This window comes from Daldinia childiae (assembly GCF_008694065.1).
Source record: "Daldinia childiae strain JS-1345 chromosome Unknown Scaffold11, whole genome shotgun sequence".
In the NCBI taxonomy this organism is placed as follows: domain Eukaryota; kingdom Fungi; phylum Ascomycota; class Sordariomycetes; order Xylariales; family Hypoxylaceae; genus Daldinia; species Daldinia childiae.
This window is the reverse complement of record NW_022984652.1, coordinates 752523-772838: the sequence shown is the minus strand read 5'-3', so window position 1 is coordinate 772838 and position 20316 is coordinate 752523. Positions and strand designations below refer to the sequence as shown.

The 20316-nt window shown below is 44.7% G+C and overlaps 5 protein-coding genes across 6 annotated transcripts; 2 read left to right on the top strand and 3 right to left on the bottom strand.

The window, feature by feature from the left end:
• Positions 1 to 604: 604 nt before the first annotated feature.
• Positions 605 to 2569, bottom strand: GL218_08214 (uncharacterized protein; the record flags this gene model as incomplete). The annotated part of the gene is made up of 4 exons (XM_033585010.1): positions 605 to 1265; positions 1326 to 1658; positions 1725 to 2295; positions 2353 to 2569. The coding sequence occupies 4 exons, from the start codon at positions 2567 to 2569 to the stop codon at positions 605 to 607; spliced, it is 1782 nt and encodes a 593-aa protein (XP_033441056.1).
• Positions 2570 to 5500: 2931 nt separating this feature from the next.
• GL218_08213 (putative dipeptidyl peptidase 3) lies at positions 5501 to 7934 on the bottom strand (the record flags this gene model as incomplete). 2 transcript variants are annotated; one of them, XM_033585009.1, is made up of 8 exons in its annotated part: positions 5501 to 5887; positions 5938 to 5961; positions 6011 to 6084; positions 6137 to 6572; positions 6631 to 6680; positions 6733 to 7510; positions 7569 to 7770; positions 7840 to 7934. In XM_033585009.1, the coding sequence occupies 8 exons, from the start codon at positions 7932 to 7934 to the stop codon at positions 5501 to 5503; spliced, it is 2046 nt and encodes a 681-aa protein (XP_033441043.1). The 2 variants fall into 2 exon arrangements, with proteins under 2 accessions (XP_033441043.1, XP_033441042.1); XM_033585008.1 differs by lacking the exon at positions 5501 to 5887 and having other exon boundaries at positions 5926 to 5961.
• Positions 7935 to 10604: 2670 nt separating this feature from the next.
• GL218_08212 (Calcium-binding mitochondrial carrier protein) lies at positions 10605 to 12855 on the top strand (the record flags this gene model as incomplete). Its single annotated transcript, XM_033585007.1, has 3 exons — positions 10605 to 10793; positions 10863 to 12053; positions 12130 to 12855. The coding sequence occupies 3 exons, from the start codon at positions 10605 to 10607 to the stop codon at positions 12853 to 12855; spliced, it is 2106 nt and encodes a 701-aa protein (XP_033441044.1).
• Positions 12856 to 16274: 3419 nt separating this feature from the next.
• GL218_08211 (DASH complex subunit spc19) lies at positions 16275 to 16889 on the top strand (the record flags this gene model as incomplete). Its single annotated transcript, XM_033585006.1, has 2 exons — positions 16275 to 16430; positions 16506 to 16889. The coding sequence occupies 2 exons, from the start codon at positions 16275 to 16277 to the stop codon at positions 16887 to 16889; spliced, it is 540 nt and encodes a 179-aa protein (XP_033441060.1).
• A 1345-nt stretch (positions 16890 to 18234) lies between these two features.
• Positions 18235 to 19341, bottom strand: GL218_08210 (High osmolarity signaling protein SHO1; the record flags this gene model as incomplete). The annotated part of the gene is made up of 3 exons (XM_033585005.1): positions 18235 to 18738; positions 18831 to 19121; positions 19204 to 19341. 3 exons carry the CDS (start codon positions 19339 to 19341, stop codon positions 18235 to 18237), a joined length of 933 nt encoding a protein of 310 aa, XP_033440992.1.
• Between the last annotated feature and the right edge of the window lie 975 nt (positions 19342 to 20316).

Here is a 20316-nt window from a genome sequence, read left to right as displayed (position 1 = left end):
ATCGTTTTCATCTATTCTCATTGATATAGTTGAGTTAGTATACAAAGTAAATCATGGGAGACCGCAATGCTTGCTTTTCATGCATATTTTTTCTAGCTGAAAAAAAGAGAAATGGGTAGGTGGTACCTAATCTGTTCGATCCAAGCAAATATAGGGGCATGTCACTCCATAATTATCGAGCCCTCAGTGACTACCCTTTCCCTAAATTCAGCCATGTTTATACGCTAATTTACTACGGCTTTGGCAATATCCAAAAAGTTTTATGGTTGGGCCATATTTACCTACTTTATACTATACCAACTCCGAGTCTATGGTTACCATAGCATCCATAGCGTCAGTTTAGAAAAATATTCCTCTTCGAAGGGTTGCTCCCTATCTTCCGGTCGCAAATGCCCCCTGATCTCCAAAGCCCGTTCTTTACAAGCATGGCTCTCTGACACCGCCCCCTTTTCTGTGTATAAGACTGACAGTTTATACAGAGCACGAGCAAGTTGACCTTTACCTTCGTTCAGAGACTCCGAAATGTCTACCAGTTGTCTCAGAAACTCGCTTCGACGAAATTAGCTGACGAACGCACTCCAGTTTGGAAATAAAGACTTAACACTTACATGGCCGAGGCGGAATGCCCCTGTAGGTGTAATATAGACGCTACATCGTACAATGAATCGCAGGTCTTCAATCGGTTACCTAAAAGCTTCTGACGAAACGCGAGTGCTTTGGATGCTAGCCGTAGTCCGTCGTCTACGCGCCCTTGTCTAAGTCGAATACGGGACAGGAGCACCATGTCACCAGAGAAACGTGGGTTACCGGTATTCAAGAAAGTCTCATCTGTGAAGTCTTTTAAAGAGGGGCACCTCCCAAGCATCTCTTCGGCCTCGTCCGGCTTACCCATTCGCAACAGTAGGCTGGCCATGTTGCTGTATGAGTTACCGATCCTATCGCTGTTTGTACGGAGCCTGATTTCTATAGCTTGCTGATGTGTAGAATATGCTTCCTCTAGGTTTCCCATCTCAGTGTACGCAAGTGCTAAATTGTTCAGACTAAAAGCAATGAACGGATCGTCTGGCCCAAGTTGCTTCTTACGAAGCTCTAGAGCTTCTTTAAATGGCTTGAGTGCAAGCGATGGCTGGCATAAGTCTAGATCGATTAGCCCAGCTAGGTCAATAGCACTTGCATATGCCAGGGTCGATTTATCCTCAAACGTCTGAACGGCGGCATCTACCAGACTTCGCGCGACGTCATAGGTTTCGCGCTCATAAAGATACCTGCGATTTGTTTAGCTTTCGTTTTAGTGAGGTATTATTATTTTATAGGTAGCTATTTACCAACTACAACGGAGGAGGAGCTCTGCATATTGCTGCACATTCGTTGGCTGAATATCATGCTTCTTGGATAGTCTAGCAATATGCCCAATGTGTGGTAGGCACTTTTCGCATTTCTTCCAGGCATTTATTTGATGACCTACATCTCTGCTCCAAGTATCAGGAAAGCCCCAGGAGAGGAGTTGAATCACTGTATCGAAGTATCTTGGCCGATCTGAATTTGGTAATCTTCGAATAGCAGCGGACTGGATTAATCGGTGTACAGTAAGTACTGGCTGATCCATCGTCTTATTGATCAACGCAGCCTGTAACAGGGACTGTTCTGCATCTCCGAGACTGCTCTAGTTAGCACTTAAAGGGGGTCCTTTAGGAGAACGATAAGCCTATGCTATATAAACTTACTCCATTTCATCCGCCACAAAATCAAAATCCGCTTCAATTCCGAACTCTGTCTGTGATCCTTCCAGAAATATGGCTTCGTCTATCGCGTCTGGATCGAAGAAAACCAGCATGTTCAATAATTTAGTAGAACTGGCAGGGAGTTTCTGAAAGGATATATCCCAGACAGTATTTAAGGTATACTCATAGTCATCTTTGATAGTCTTTCTCACATCAATCTTTGTGGCATTGCGCTCATAGAGGGAAAGAAAATCTTTCAATCCCAATCTTCTCTGTGCTATGAAGCCGCCGATCTGACTTAGGGCAAGGGGCAAGCCACCAAGGGTTTGGGTGATTGCGGTCGCATTTTCTATGTTTTCTGCAATAGATGAATCTAGTCCAATTTGTCTTAACAACATTAGAGAGCCTTCCGTATCGTCAAATGATTCCACCTGTAAACACTGAGCTGCGGGGTTGTTTGCAACATCGAAATCCCTCGTCGTTAGAAGTATTGAGCCATGAGAGCTCCCAGGCCACGCTATCTTAATGGCCTGGAGATCATCAGCGTTGTCGAACACTATTAACCAATGGAGTGCTTGGAACTTTTATCAGCTTCTCGTTCATTAATAGGTGAAAAGCCAAGGTAACATACATGAATTATTTAACCAATTCTTCACTTTCCAAATTGCTGCTGCCGAGTCTTTTATCTCATCTGAATCTTGGTAAAGTTGTAGGCCAAGGGCTATTTCTCGAAAGTTCTGCCCAATCGTGATGATATTATCGGCCGCTACCCAAAGGATAACATCATATATATCTACGTTTTGGTGGGCGTATTCTAATGCCACCTGTGTCTTTCCAACTCCGCCCATGCCAAACAATGCTACTGACTTAGTCGAAGATGGTGTTTGTCCGGGATTAAGGGCCTTATGGACTGTGGATAGGAGTGTTGAGCGACCTGAGAATCTATTATTTTGTAGGAACGGGATATGATGGTATCTGATTCGTTGACCTTCATCACTTTTAGTAGTAAGATTATCCATCAATTCAATTACCTCCTTGTATTTGTGCTCATCTAGCCTCATACGGGCAAGGTCGGCCTCACTTTCAACGATAGAAGAGATTCTTTTGATACGCATAGTCGTCCTCGAGAAGTCGGCATGGAATTTCTCCCATGCATTCCGTCGTAATAGGACGTGGGGATGGTCTCGAAAGAAATGTATAGTCCTTGCATAGAAGCATATAACTTCCGTATATACGTCGACTAAGGCAGTCTCGAGCTGGCGACTCATTGGCAAGGTGTCTTCGTAGACCCGAAACCTCGGTAAGGTCAAACTAAGCTCTTCCAGTATGTCCAATACTTCTTGAAGAGTATCTCCTGCTGAGGAAGCTAATGTTAGTATAAGGCGAATGCTCCCCCACACCACTGCCGTTAATGTCGCATCTGCTCCGCATGCTAGCGCAATGATAGCCGAGAAGTCGTCTACGAATTTGAACTTCGGCGCAAGTCTGTTCATAGACGCCAACGCCTGCCTGTCTCGAGATGGCGTAGTCTGAAGAGTGTTTACATGATTTAAGAGGTCATCAAGAGAGTGTACTTCATGTACCGCTCGATAATCTTCGTTGCCTCCTAGTTCATCCCGATACCTTTCTAATGCTCGATGCCACAGAGGACTTCTACTTTCGGTTGTCCTTTTCTTGGTAAGTCTCTTAGACATATATGACTCGTTCTACAGAATTGCACTTACTTTTCCATCCTGTTAACGATTTGCCAAAGCCAATCGACTATTTCAGTAGAAATGGATTCTTATGGTAGAGCCCTATTGGAAGCGAGGAATAAATTAATAGCAATAACAACCAAGTTGTCGAGTCTCTAGCATTCTCCAACCCATGCGGGGTTTCAGCTACAGAGCTTGTATAACATAATACACCAACGCAAAGTGATATATCATAAAGTACCTAGACCTAAGGTACCTACCTAAATATGCTGTGTGACGACCGCACATAATCGTTCGGCGCCTATCTCTCGGTGAGAGTTACAAATAAGGCATGTATTTGAGTACTGCACAAGTTTACATGTAGTATCATCCGGTTTTACATAACCGAGAAAGCTTCAACGCCTTTATCACCATGATAGTGAGCCATACCCAGGGGTCATAATGAAGCCACCTACAGAGCTGAAATCGGAGTGGTTGGCTTACAACTCCGTACTTCATACACCTAGGGAGGCATGTCTACCAATTGGAGACTTGACATGAGACAAACATACCTTGCAGCCAACAGCCCCCGAACGCCTCTATTAGCCGCCTCTAGAGTTACTACTCAGCTATTAATATTTTATATTTAGTTTTATTCTGCATATGCATTCTAAAGCTCGGGCGAATTTCCCATGTAGTCAGACTGGGTTCTCTGCGAGACCGACTTGAATCAATATAATCTTGTGGGTGTCTCTTTCTACCTAGGTAATTATGTTTCCTCGCGCGATACTTTCATCTCTGTTTTAGATTTAATAATATGGCTAAAATGGCTGGTGAAGAGGATGCGTTTCGAAGCACACACTATCTGGGCATCTTACCATGGTATTACTGGTGGCTTCGGACCCAAGTTTACCAACAACCCACACAACTATATGCTTGTGTTCGAGGGTTTGTTGACGAATCCGAAGATATCCCATTTCACGAAATAAAGTCAATCTACTTGAAAGTTTCAGAAATAATTACCAACAACGCGGCCTTAAGTATCGACGACATAGTTCAACAGCTGGCGGAGGTCGATGGTATCATTGTATCAGAGGACCGGCAACTCAGGTCAGCCACTGACCTGGTTTTTTCGATTATCGGCTGGCAAACTATGCTTTATCGTCCTGATATATTATCCTGCCCGCCATCCGAGTTTTGTATTGCAGACGAAATGAATGGCCACAGAAGTAACTGTCATCTTTGTCTCAAGCAATTCCGCGTTTGCAAGAGCAAAAGACTCTCGGATTTCCTTTTAGGATTCGGTTTAATGCTCACTCCGCGGAATTATAATACTCTCGAGGATACCGAGGAGGCCAAAGCATTCAATCGACTCAAGTCTGTTAAACCGTCAACTTTGAACGCATATCTCTTAAAAACTATTGGCGGCATCACTATAAGTTGGTCCGACTGCTTGGCTTGTCATCTAGAACTCGACAAGAATGCACGTGTTCTATATATATTTCGTTATCCATCATTCTGCATGAAGAGCCTTAGAGGCCAATCAGCAAGAGGTAGCGGTCGATCCACGATTCATTCTTGCACTTCGGATGTCCCTAACAATAACCACTGGGCAACGCCACAGGATGTGACGGAACTGCTCAGGGAGGTTATTCTTTCCTACAGACTCTTATTTGGGCAAGACCAGAAATCGCGGAAAGCTTTTCGAAAGCTGCGTCCTTTTGAACAGATACCGAAGAACAGTCATGATAGATTCCTCTCAGAAGTCTGCGGGAAAAAGCGATCAGATTCACTGCCAGGGGTTGAAGAGCGTGATAGTTATGAATTAGCACGGGATTTTCCACATCTGAGAGCACAACTTGTCGCTCTAAGTGTATATCTAGATGATAGGAAGCCTAGGTCTTGGAAAGAGTTATGGTTAGATACCCGCGATTCGGCATCATGGTTAACATTTTGGGCAGTCATCATTATTGGTGGACTAGGGTTGATACTCGCGTTTCTTCAGGTTGTACTTCAAATTACACAGCTAGCAATAGATCTACGGCAAGCTAACTTGTGATGTATTCACGATAATGATAGTTTTATCCGTTCCTCTTCTGCATTGAGTTAAACTCCACGCTCATACCAACTTTGAATGATGCCCTCGATGGTGGGCTCATATTCCCTCAACATAACTATTCCTTCCTCAATAAATGTATTGGCCTGTACATTCAATAATGGGGGTGGTTTATTTTCAACAACCGTTTCCCTCCACCTGAGACACTCTTCGTCTACATAGGATAGTTCTTCATAGTACCTCCTGCACTCCTCAACGTTGGCAGTACAGCGGTATATATGGAGGCGCAATAGCATTTCACCAAGCGCCTTCTTTCCATGACTGGCTATCTTTGATCTATCGACTAGTACTCTCAGCGTTTTGGTAATGATGTCATGATGAATATTGATGCATCCATGACCGAACCGGAGCAAGCATTTAAGCATAGCGAAATGAGCCTGCGACCTATTAGTTTTCTCCTAAGATAAATTTTGAGTTATCTTCGTACCCGGCTGTGAGCTTGTCCCCATTTCTATAAAGTCAAGTTAACGAGGAATCTCTCTGCTGCATTGATAACTCACCATGCCATCGACATTATAATTGGATAGAGCTCGAAGACCATCAACCCCGAGCTGCTGGTAGAGATTATAGGTCACTTAAGGATATTAGTGGTGGACTTGAAAAAGGGTAGGTATAGGTATATCTACAATCGCTAGATCGAATAGTCGATTCATCTGTGAAGCCAAAGAGAGCCAGTAGCTCTGGGTCGTCCATAAGATAAGCCCCTACAAGCTCGGCTCTACACTCGTCCAGTGTCGTTGCTAAGTCGCCAAATTGGCCAGTCCATGTCTGACCCGGTTTGTACCAAGTTCTTATAGGTTTCCCGTCAAGGGGGTTGATCGGTGGGTTATTAAAGTCGAAGTTGAACTTGTTGGTAGGTTCTTCAATCATCATCTTACCTGTGCCGTGACCTAGCAGCTCATGAAGCACAACCCACCAGTAGTACGCAGGGTACTTGTGCTTCCTAAATACCTCAACTTCAGAGTCGTCGATGAACGGCCATTGCATCGCAGTACTTTCAGCTATCATACGATTTGCTATGATGACATTTTTAAATCCCACGTCTTGACGGATATCATTATACTGTTGGAAATTAAAATTTCAGCGAATGCAAGCTAGGAACTGACGATGAAAACCCTACATTGGGAAGGTTGATTCCAGGGAAAATTATACTCGAACAATATGCGAGCGCTGTAGTTGTCAGTCTTCAAAATTACCAAGAGCAAAGGTAGATGATTCATACCATGGATGCTGGAGAAATCAGGCGGTTCAAAGAGAGATTTTTCGAATAGCCCTTTTCCATTATTCTCGACGGTCGCCCAAGGTAGTCGCCGAATGAACTTGTCGGAGTTCTCAACCAATTTTGACAAGAGCTTTGTCTCATCGGCATCCGCGATCGCAACCAGGCCTTCAAACTCAGCGCGAATACCAGCCGGGTCTCGGTATGGCTCTACAAAGCCGAAAATATTCTCAACTTTAGGTCCTTTATCCGTAATCCATGTCCGTTGAGAATCCCGATACGTCTCGAGGTTGCCAGTTTGAAAGCTTTCAATATATTGAGACAAGAATTTCTTCTGAGTATCGTTCGCAGCGTATTCCATAGCTTTTGCTAGGTTTTCGCAAATATTCTTTAAGTATTCGGCATGATCACCACGGACTAGACTTACGCTAGCGGGAGAGTTCGTAATGTCTAAGGGTTTTGCTTGGTCCGTTGATATGATTGAAGCCTGGAGGACCTCGAACGAAGTTTCACCAGTTTTTCGCACTCTGGTGTTCTCAGGTAGTATGGAATGGGCATCCATGTGCCTCGAAACAAGAGCGATCTCTTCTTTACTCATTAAATCTCCTGGGTAATAAGAACTTTGAGCCAAGGTACTGGGATATCCAAGGGTGACAGGCGGCATTGCCATGATAGAGCCCTCTATGTTCCTATAGAGGTCTAGGAGCTTGGGTGATCGAGAGGCAAGTTTCTCTATTGTACCGGGGTGCACCCGTGGAATAAACTTCTGGTCTCCTGACCCCTTCGAGAGGTTAGTTCTTACCTTCTAAATACATATTTGAGATTTGGGAATAACCTACATAGTAATTACCGATGTTGGACAGGAAAGTAGCCGCAAACTCGAGGAATGCTTCAAGATCCTTTACAGCTACTCCGTAATCTGTTGAAAATTGATTCCAATCGCCACCGCATGATTCATAAAGCTCCATTATAAATTCAAAGATACCAAGTGATTCTGGAGAGACTTGACGTAGAATAATTCTTGTGCCAGACCATGCTGCCCTAAAATAGACATTAGTATCAATAATATAAATACACTTTGGAATGAAGTAAAGGCTGAGACTAATTAACCTTGATAGATAGTGACTATAAAGTTTCTCCTTTTCGGATAGATGATCAAATAATGGCTTAACGCCCAACTTGTAGATTTGTACACGGGCAGCCATTGTCTTCTCTTGAATGCTCTCTATAACAGTCCTAGTTGTACTAAGTTAGAGAAGTCAATAGCATGAATTGAGTGGCTTGGGAGGAGAAGGGCGGGGTTAGACAAACACTGCATATTTGGCTGTACCAACATGAGGTACATAGACTTATCTGTTGTGTTACTTGACATGACATACTACTTGGCCTACCTTAGGTTATTGGAGACTTCTAGATTCCAGGATAGGGTTATAAGAAACAAAGCGCCTAGGATTTATTTCATCATCATATCAGAATAAATAAATATAAAATTAATATGAATACACTATCAAACTCTTAAAGTTAACGTCTATGGACCTAAACTTTCTTATCGGGAGGTAATTATCCTTATTGATGGCACTGGAGCAAATGTTGATTACTCTCTTTTCATATTAAAAATACGCATATAGATAATTTATACCTAGGTATTTACTTAGGCGGCACTACCTGTATGAGCTCTTACTAGGCCGTTAATACTACTCATATTCAGTAGTTGAAGGCTGCTATAAGAACTAAATAGTCACATAATAAGCACATCGAAACTAGACGTATAAATCTTACAGTCTTCTATGTTATGCAGAAGAATTTGTTGTATTAAATTATGTTAGGCAAATTTTGGCTGAAGTACAGCCATAAGTCATTGACTGAATAACTTGCGGCCTGCCTTATAGCCCAAGTTAAAATATTCAAGACATATTGTATGCTGCATCTAGGCAATAACATTTACCTATCTCATACGATATATGCACTGTAAAATGAATTGAGAAGCTCAGCGACGATCTTATCGGATTGTACTGTCGCTCACTCATCGTCTCTTCAAATCGTCATCTCCGTTCACATGTCAGTTACCTAATGAAGCTTTCTAAGAGACAAAAAGGGGGTTTCATCCACTCATAGGTCATATCCGAATTGACGACCACATTTTACAGGTATATGCCGTTGTTGTATATATTAAATCACCTTATACTGTGCTGGATGGTATGGCTAATTTGCCGTTAACCGCTCGAGGATCGTATGCATGTCATATGTAATATGCATTGCTCGTGAGACTTGGGGACGGTTGTATTTTGCCGAGGACACATGGGGTCCCCCGCCAAGAGGTTCTTGAGAAATGTAACATAGGCGGCTTGATATATGAACCAGCCGCGTAGCATTAAAAACAGCAAGCTCCTTAAACTTAACTCTTCAAAAAAACGAACCAGTTAAGAAGAAGTTGTAAAACCTCATTACGCACGGTTTAATATCTTGTCCTGGTGAATTTATCTCGTTTTTTGTCCTACCTCAGACGTTTCACCGAGTCCGATATAAAGTCCGATTATGTTCAATAAGAAAATGTGTGCGGGGATTTATTGGATTATTGAGATTTATTTCGGAGGTTCCTGGCAGCGCTCTTCTCCCAACGGGTTTCAGCTCCATAATACTCAACAAACTATTGTATCAAATGCATACAAACTGACAATTTCCACTGACTATCACAGGAAGGATTGACATCAGCCCCCGGCTTATTTAATCAATCAATTGATCTTGTATATATATATACCCAGCCGACCATGTCGCTCGGTCGGGAATCTATCTTACAGCTTTCTACAGTCAATACAACAAACCGCAACAAGGAACGTTGGCATACTGGATTTCCACGCGGTGATTCCCGATGACTTATTCTTAAGACCTAACTTGTCACCCAACAAACTTGAACCCATCCTTAGATCCGAAGGCTCACTATGGCACTGACCCCATTAGAAGCAACTCGTTCATTCGATCGGGCCAGAGGAGGTTTTTTGGGGGAACTAGGGGTGATCGTCAGGAACGAAAGTTTGCCCATAAGCTGTCATGGATAATGAAGGCTGAGAATCCTTCTTTGGCTTGTCTCGGCTTGGTGCATTCTTTGTAAGATGCGGGACTAAGAAGACCTAACTGAAATCAGCTTTAGCGTTGCCCGTAAGCTGCGTAGGGCAGAAGGATGTTTAGGAAAGTTTCGGCGATAAGCACCTGAACACCTGCCAACATGGCTTATCGATCGGAGGAACAATGAAGCGAATAAGAACTTACATACAGCACCGGAAATTTACCTACAGCGGCAATCCGAGCCGATCAGAACCATACTTACCTGAAGTTACGGTCAGGAACAATGCCTAAAGCACCTGCACCTAAGCACCTAAATTTAAGTTTTGGAGCAGGTGCGACTAGTCATGCTACCTACGTTTGTTCATTGGTACCTACCCCCGTGTTCGCAGATCTCACGCGCCATCTAGAAAAATTAAATCACTCTGCGAACTTTTTTTTTCTCTAGACGACACTGCAATCCTCACTTTTGTACGGCAAAATTTACCTCGTCTTTTTCGGCCTCATACCAATTAACTGCGTTCCTCGTCAATGTTGACGTTTCGCTCCGTCGTTTCTTTCACTTTCGTTATTTTACATTAATACTTCCGCCTGTCCGAACCCCAGGTTCTCCGGATTGACCGTGCCCGTCCGCTCCTTACATCGGCGCTCCACAATCGATGATCGTGAATTTTTACTTATTATTACTTTAGACCTGGCCAATCTATCAACTCCGTGCGCTAATCGATAAGCCACATTCTTCTTCATTCCTTAGTTAAGTGATCTGCCACCACCGATAGGTGTGCTTTTTGTGTCGCAAATCAACTACCGACAAAATGTCCAAAACTATAATTGTGAAGGAGGCGGTCAAAGAGAGCCTCCTCGGCTCCGAGGAGCACTCCAATCTTTCTGCATCGCATCGCACCTTATTCCTAAAGAATGCCAAGAAGGATGAGCATACAGGAGAACTGTATATGGGACCAGAGGAGTTCATTGAGGCTATTGCGCCGCCGAGTGAAGACTACGTATGCTCTTAAAATATTCTAAGCTAATCACCTAACTCTCAATTGCTAATATACTTCTCTTCTCTATAGCACAAGATTAGCCGTGATCAATATGGCCTCCTCTTCCGCGTAGCCGATCGCAAGGACACTGGTAAAGTGACGATTAACGACTGGGCCGCCTTTGAGAACCTGTTGATGAAACCCGATGCCGAATATGAGATTGCGTTCCGTCTCTTTGATATTGGCCGCACTGGAAGCGTTAAGTATGAGGACTTTCGGCGTCTATATGAGAACAACAAAGGCCCTGACAGCATTCCCTTCAACTGGGACTGTGAGTGGGCCAAGCTCTACATTGGTGACAAGTCCAAGCGCCATACCCTCTCATACTCCGAGTTCTCGCAAATGCTCCGTGGTCTTCAGGGTGAGAGAATTAGACAAGCTTTCCAGCTTCTTGATAAGGACAGAGATGGATACATCGAGCCTGAAGACTTCGCAAGAATTATCCTGGAGACGGCAAAACACAAACTGTCTGATCATCTCTTGGACAACCTTACTTCCCTCTGCAACATATCCACTGGCAGCAGAATTTCATACGCCAACGTTCGAGCTTTCCAGAACGTGATCATGGAGATGGACTTGGTGGAGTTGATTATACGTCAAGCTTGCAAGAAGAGCGGCGATGGGAAGATTACCAGATCCGAGTTCTTGAACGAGGCAGCAAAAATCACTCGATTCTCATTGTTCACCCCGATGGAGGCAGATATCCTCTTCCACTTCGCTAGTTTGGATGAACCGTCTGGCCGATTAAGTTTGATCGACTTTGCCAAGGTTCTAGATCCACTATGGAGATATCGTAATATCACAGAACAGTCTCAGGGTCTAGGATCGCAAAAGGCTAAGACCAACACGCAAAGCTTCCTCCTACAAGTTGCTGAATCTGGCTATAACTTCCTCTTAGGAAGTGCAGCTGGTGCTTTTGGCGCCTTCGTGGTGTATCCTATTGATCTAGTCAAGACCCGAATGCAGAACCAACGAGGTGCTGATCCTGGACAGAGGCTTTACAAGAATTCGGTCGATTGTTTCAGAAAGGTTATCGCCAACGAGGGTTTCCGTGGTCTCTACTCTGGAGTCCTGCCTCAGCTAGTCGGTGTTGCCCCGGAGAAGGCTATCAAGCTTACAGTAAATGATCTCGTCCGCGGCTTTTTCACGGACCCAAAGACGCATCATATCCCTTGGGGATACGAAGTTCTAGCAGGTGGTACTGCTGGTGCTTGCCAAGTTGTGAGTTTACCTTGTTTAATTCTACTACTTTTCCATAGCCTCATATTATTAAACTTTGCTAATATATAATCGATAGGTCTTCACCAATCCTCTCGAGATTGTCAAGATTCGACTGCAAGTTCAGGGAGAGGTTGCGAAAACCACTCAAGGTGCACCGAAGCGCTCTGCAATGTGGATTGTTAAGAACTTGGGTCTTGCAGGGCTTTATAAAGGTGCTTCAGCCTGCTTACTTCGCGATGTACCGTTCTCGGCAATCTACTTCCCAACATACAACCACCTCAAGAAAGATCTCTTTGGCGAATCTCGCACCAAGAAGCTTGGAATCCTCCAGCTTCTCACAGCTGGTGCCATCGCTGGTATGCCTGCTGCTTACCTAACTACACCATGCGATGTGATCAAGACCCGTCTCCAGGTTGAAGCACGTAAAGGCGACACAAACTATACTGGCCTCCGACATGCAGCAGTCACAATTATGAAGGAGGAAGGCTTCCGAGCTTTCTTCAAGGGTGGCCCTGCTCGTATCCTGCGATCGTCCCCTCAATTCGGCTTCACACTTGCGTCCTACGAAGTTCTTCAGAGCGTCTTGCCATTCCCCGGAAAACCAAAGCCAGAACAAGTCCACACTGGCGTTGCAGAAGTTGTAGACACCATCAAAGAGAAGGATGTCACCTCGCCCCACGCTCGCAGCCGAAACGCCCTCAGGATCATCCTCGACCTTGATGAGAATTTTGGCCGCGTCAAGCTCCCCGACCAACAGGCTTGGAAGTCAATACCGAAATTCCTTGGTGGTGGACAATCTTAATGATACATTATGTAGAACATTTTTACAATTCTAATATTCCCCTTCGACATGTTTTTGGGACACGATTGCATGAAAATGGCGTTTGCGACCCATAGCGAAGGAATCCCTTGTATTTTGCTTTTTTTTTTTGCAGACGACCAAAGTAGACAGTTGTCATAGCCAAATTTGGCATCTTGTGTAATTAGCTAAAACAGGAGGGCAGGATGGACCATGACTTTCAAGAATCATCTTGAAGAGAGTTAGAGATTCAAGGAAAACCCCTTTTGGGTTTTGCATGTCATATGCATACCTCATAGATCATCGAGGCACGAATCTCGCCTTCAGCAGATTCCTAATCGCACAAATAGTCAAACTATCACTTAGTCCGTTACTCTAATTTCTTGACTTAGTAGGCATTCGAGAGCGATCTTTACACCTACTACCAGCTTATCGGCGAGTGCTATGTTGACGGCACGATGAACGGAGAAGCGCTGTCAGAGTTGTTACTCGTCGGTTCTATTCACACGTAGGATTCTGACCCTGCACAGCCTGCTGGTAAGTTGGCATACAGCCTGCAAAATTTACTGCATTCACATGGAGGCTGTGCTTCTACTAAGCCACGAAGGTATAATATAGACAGACTAGAAGTAGCCAATATGCATTATAAGCTTGGACTTCTAAATAAATATTCCGAGTGGCCTCTGCGTTTCTAAGTATTCCCTCTAAGTAGTTAAATAATTTATTCTTTTAGCTTCAATAGCCACAGCGGGTGACGCAATGTGCTATCAGCTCGTTGAATTATATTCCGATTGTCGTTGTATATATTACCAACATGCAGTAGATAAATGTCCTGCCTATGGTCGGCCAGGACATCACACAACGACACGGACTATTCTCGTCGGATATGCGTGCCAAACACACACTATATCATCAGATAATCCAAAGGCCAACTCGGATTTCCCAGCCAAGGAAACATCAAGCTCGACTTATCCTAACTATACGAGGGTAAATAATTTTCAAACCGCCTCTAGAGATCGTCGTATACACAAGAAAGTACCTCGTCCGTCGAGGATTAACTATGTAGAAGATACAGTACGTCGGGAAATCCCTTCAAACGGGATCTCTCCAATTATAAATCGAAGTTGGTCAGACTCGAAGACGCATTCTAGTCTTACGGAAAGCGATAAACCTAGTGTTAGCTCTAGGAGCAAAGATGATTCCGACGATGACCTTTCTTCTATAGAGGCATTTCTCTTTGATGATAGTGAGGAATCTAGCTTAACATCTCTCAGCCCAGTTGGGTCCTTGACAGCTCTCGAGCATCTTGCAGATGGATTCCTATACGATGGATACCTTCAAGACCTATGGCCTCAGGTAGTCCTCCGGTCACCGTCCGCGGCGAAAGCGAAGGAGGAAGTATCGTCATTAATTTTGCGATATAGCCTAGACTTGCAGAGCTTAGCTCGAAAACAAGAAATATCAGAAGACGCCACAAATCGGCAAATAAAAGCAAGTCAATTCGTGAGACGCAAGAGACATCACTTGTCCCAAGAAATTTATAAACAGTTCTGGTTACCCCTGTCAGCAGTCGGTCAGCCTATGGGTGAAAATGATGCTTCGGAGAATGACCCTGATGTTGAGTCCGACTCGGACAACGATCAACAACCGGACGTTGATCGGTTTATCAGCTTGAAGTCATTCTTGTTCGAGACAGAACCATTTTGCATCTTCAAGGAAAATGTACGAATCTTTGTTGAGCAGTCTTCTCCCAGTCCTCTACAAGCTACCTGGCTTGGTTCCATGCGGATCGGTTTCGACAACATGATAACACTTATAAACGGCAAAACCCCCCTGCCGGGGATGAGAAGACTTTATTGGACTTGTGTAAGGAATATTCTAGTCTGAGATTTGAAAAGTCCTAATGGAAATAGAGCTGCGGTCTTCGAATATACGACGACTATACCGAAACTCAATCAGGCGCTCTTGATCATCTTGAACATATCTTATCCAACTATGGCACACGGTCGGGGGGTTCAGGTGACATTGAATCAAATAATCCACCACCAAACATCAAATCAAATAAGGGCGGGCTGTCAAACATGTGGCGTTCTTTTACTCTCGACATTAAACTCCCGCAATTTTGGTTGAGGAAAGACTACTGGGAACCCGGGAAATGTCGTCGGGCGCCTGGAACGAGCCTTGAACAGGAGCACAATTACCTTCTCGCTTGCGTCCCATTCGGACGATGGGTTTCGAAGCTACACCAACAGGAGATTTGCACGATCCTTTCAGACCAAGACTTCTTCTCGCTGCTTCGGATGTTATACCACAATAACCGCCGTAGACTTTCGCTATCTTGGATGAGGAGAGTAAAGGGCATCGACTTCGTTCAGGTACGAGATTCAAGGATCAAGCTAGTGAATACCTACGCTAATGCCCCCCCTTGTTATAGTTCGATGTGCACCGGTCAGAGGTTGCGGCGGTACGTTCTAAACCAGCTTTACCACCTGAGGAGTTAAAGGACCAGTATCAGTACGACCCAATGCCTGCGCATCTGGTCCCCCCGATCGGACCAAATATGCTAGTACACTTCTTCGAAAACCCGACACATGCTAGCGTACTACCGGATTTATATAAAAGGATACCGAAGAAACTGCGACAAAAGTTGACGCCGTGTCAAGTGACAGGAATGTCGGTAGGATGGGGAATCGAGTTTGTCGAGGGCATAGATTCTTTCATGTTCTTTATATTCGGATGTGCTTTATTTTTTGCTTGCTTAATAGTGGCCGTGGGATGGTCCGTTGTTAAACAAGATGTCCAAGGTGGCTTTGGGATAGGGGGTTTTATTTTGGCTTTCATGTTATTTTGTGGTAGCATCGTCCACTCCGCACTCGACTCTCAAGTCTTAAAGTAGGTATAGTATGGCCCGTCTAAGCTAATGTTTCCTCTACGCTATAATACTAGCTTGCATTATGTTATAGTATAGCATAATTTGATAAAACGGCTAAACTTAAGAAGCTAGAACAATAGACACGTATAGGAGGTAGTTATATATGATTAACCTTGGATAAGTTGATAGGAGGATCTAATACGTATAACTATTCTTAGCAAGTAACACTTAAAGTGGCGTAATTTTATAGTTTATGTGCAGTAGCTTGTGTAAGACAAAAGTATAAGACATGAATCTCAACGAAGTCAGTTTAAACTCTGCATCACCAGTATAAAAGCCGTAAAGCCCCACTATACTTGCGTCCCGCCCCGCAATTGTTGCCGTTACACCTGTCAATCTGTACTAAGTCAACACTATTACGCATCAAAAGTTGAAGCAACAACTATGCGATTGCGCATGCGCAACTGAAGTTACCTAATTACTCCATATTTTTTAGACATCAACTTAGACTTTACGTTCTTCTATCTGCTCGAACTAATTACCACCCCCAATGGCGACCACAACAACCTCAACCAACGCGGCCACATACGGGGACTGCGTAGCCGCGCTTCGCACCTCGCTCTCCTTCCTCGAATCCTCCGTCTCTACCCTCGGCACCGGAGTCGCAGACTACCCTCGCCTCGTCAACGTGCTCAAGAGCGTCCGCGTACGTTTCCCCCCATTCTTCCCACCCTACCACCTACCTACCTAGGTTAGGTAGCTAACAGCCCCCAACAAATAGCACTACGAACTAATCCCCCAACCGGCCCTCGTTGCCGCCGAAGCCTCTCTCCGTGACGAAATCGGCCCCGCCATAGCAACCCTGCTCGACCGCGCCGACGCACACATCGAGCGCGCAGAGCGCCACATCGAGGCGTTACGGGCGCGGTCCGAGCTGCAGCAGGGACGAATGCATTCCACCACTTCCAACCCGACGCCTGCCTCTGCGCGCAACAACAACAATAAAGGGAAGAGCAGCAGCGGAGCCTCAAGACGGAGAACAGAAACCGAGGGCAAGATCAAGGCGCGGCAGAAGGAGGCCCTGCAGTACAGCGTCGAGCGTCTGGAGCTCGAGGTCTTGCAGAAGGAGCGTGAGCTGCGGAAGAGGCTGGATGCGGCGACTTGAGCTGGGGGAGTTTATGTTCGTTCTACGGTATGACGAAGTAATAGCATGGTAAAGATATGTGAGATGGTACTACGAGGACGTAACAAAAACTACGGTCCCGTTTGAAAAAGGGGGCCAAGTCGTGTTCACGCACGGAAGAGCCGCGAGATACATACTAGGAGTGGGTATGATCCCTTAGGACTAATTCTGAATCTGGCACGCTTCAGATACCTCGGGATAGGACGGAGGGGGGAAATTATGGTACGCGGCACTTGTCCGCTATGTCGGCTCCCTGCGATTGCGAGGAGTTAAGTTGGTCTTCTGTATTAGAGTACGTGTACCAGGCATTGGCGATGGGGAAATTAACGACACAGAGGGATTCTAGTCATGTAGGGAACTGAAGAGATACCCAGAAATACATATTATCTGAGGGAAGAAGTGGAAGAAGGTATTTGTACTGTCACTCGTCGAGGAAGACTATCGGTAACTCAGTGGTTAGTTTGACCGAACACAAAAAAAAAACCACACCTCTTAACAACGGCCTAAGCATCGCCTCTATATTTTAAAGAGTTTCACTGAACTTGATACCATAGTAGTACATAATGTTACAATTCATCCGAGGCCTAGTACATATGACAACATTTTTAATACACTTATACTTAGGATTCCACCTAATCCTGAATTATAGATGGAAGCCCCATAGCTTAAAAACTTCGGAACAGATTTCTCGGGGGGGTATTTGTACACAGCAGCAGCAGCTTCAATGCGCACACACAAATCTTTAATAGTGTTCTTTCATTGATTGACACCAGAGCTTAACCATCTATCTCCTGGAATCCGTGAACCAATGGCGTGACGTTCGTTAAAAATCCCTTTTTCGTCCACAAGGCTTCCGTCCTACTTGCCCTTAATTTCGCCGATTCTCAACTAAATATACGTATATGCTCCGAAGGGGCGCCGAAAACGAGCGTTTCTCCCGCAAGTCATTCGCAGGGCAATGAAGGAGGTTTGTGTTTCTCTGTGTGTGCCGCACCAGGAACGACCCGGTTATCGGCAGAGATGTGGAAAGGGAAGAAAAATAAAATAAAAAGACAATAAACAATTAGCCGGCCATCGTGTGAATAATAGTAAAAAAAAAGAGCTTTGCAAAAGTGGGAAAAGCTACATCCGGTAATGTTGGTAACCCCCGATTTTACTCCAACGCGTGTCCGTGGCCCAGCGTTTCGTTCGCAGCCTCTAAAACCCATTCAAATACAAGCGATCTTCCCCTCATTGTATGGGAGGGAAGATTCCGGATATATCATTCAAACGGCTGCGTCCTAATTCAAATAAATCCAAGCAAAAGTCCACCAGCGTATTAATATTCTCATAATAATATGAGATAGTTGCTGGGTGCTATGCCTGTCTCGCCGCTTTCTTTCTTGGCTTGCCACCATCGACCGCTTACATCGCTCACTTCGAGTATCTCATGTTTTGAGAAGGAAATTTCATTAGCATCGTCGGGGTTAGCTTCGTAGCTGTAGATAGCCTTCGCACGGTACGGGTACTCCGTCGGTTGAGCAATTTCTGGCTCGTTCTGCGCGGGCGATGGCGTTTTGTTAACACCGCCAGGGAAGCCGGAAGCACCACCCGAATTACGTGTGGCATTGCCGTTGAATCCTCCGACGGGAGATGGATTTTCAAACCCATTAAGCTGGGCAGAAGTATACATCTGCGGAGGTTGGACAGACGTAGATGTTTCGGGGCGGCCACCATATCCTCCATTCATGGTTTGTCGGCTCATTGACGACTCCTTGGCTAGAGCAAATGAGTCGATGTAGGCGCGTGGTACGGCGGAGGGTGCAGAGCCAAAATAAGCAAGCCATACGATCTACAACATGAGTTAGTATACTGATTGCGTGAATTTTTGCATTCACACCTTGAAAGGCTATGCGGTGGGGATGATCGGAATTGGATACTCACATTGACCATGGAGAGTAGAATAAAACCCGCGGCGGCAGCCTCCCTAGCCCCTTCAGAAGAATAAACCAGAGAAGTAACAGAAGAGGTTGTAGCGATAAGGCCGACAGATATATAACCGACGACCGCGACATGATATGTCTGAATAGAATCGGATGCTATTACAACGAATATGCCGCCTATTAAAGGTAACATGAAAACAACTGCAAACCATGTATACGCTGGGAAAGGATTCCTGACAGTTGCATGTATTTGACCTATAATGGAACTGATGAAGGAGATGACCCACGCGAGCTAATAAATAATAATGCAATTAGTAAAAAAGGCGCTTGAATCAATATGATAGATATCCAAAAGTAACAGATTCAGGACTTACCAAAGCGATAGATATCGTTGCTAGAGCAAAAGGATCACCGATAACATTGGACATATTCATGCCCCTACGGCGATAACTTGCCCTAGAATTTTCCATTTTGCGCAGCGAAGGAGAATGCAGAGAGCCGTACGAGGGCATAAGGAAAGAAGAAAAAGCTTTTGAGCTTCAATCGAGCAATCAATATTCAAAACCTGGTGAATCGTAATTGGTTGTTCGAGCGTGCGGCGCAAAGGGAATACGCAAGTGTTATCAAGTCGTGGACTTTGTCGATCTCCCGTAGAATAGAACGTGGCTGTGCTGAGAAATGTTGCGGAGACTAGAAATTTAATAATTGGTTGGTGCTTTGAGTGATTCGTTTGAATGGTTGATTGTGAGGACCCCAAGCTTGGCGAGATGTCGGCTGGGTAAAATTATCTACAAAGGAGTGACTAGAGTAGGAGTTTCGAATAGGCTTGAATATCGTTAAAGAGGGCGAACAAATGGAAAATTCCGTTGAATAAAACGTAGGAAGGGGTGTTTTTTTTTTGGTCGGATAGTCGCTAAAATAACGTGCTGATAGATGTCGTCGCGCGCTATAATAGATTGTCTTGAGGTTTATGCGACCGCGTACCCTTGCGAACTTAGCTCGGAGTATCTTCCACGTCGAAAAGAAATCAAAAAATCGAAGTCAATTCTGTTATATGCGATCCAGAGTCCAGTCGTTAAAAGCATTAAAGGTCGGATGGAGGGTGGAGAAAGCCTATAGTTGAAGCACGGAGAGAGTTTATTGCTGTAGAAGTCCTTGACTTTGAATACCGAATTGACCCGAGTTAGAACGTCTATCGAGTGATAAGGCGACAAATGAGGCGGGTAGTATTATATCGGCTACGGTCCCGGATCGAGAATGTGGACGAGGGCGAGATATTTTAGAGTTGACCTTATTCTTATCTTCTGGTTCTTCTTTCATGCGACCTGGATGTCCTTCTCTTTTTTCTTCTTCCCGACTAGCAGCAAACAACGCACAAGCTGCAACAACCCCTTTCTCCTCGCAGTTCCTGACAGCGCTATAATAACCCTTCACTGGAAACCACCGGCCACAATATGTACGTCGTGAGAAGCGAAGTTGGATCGTCC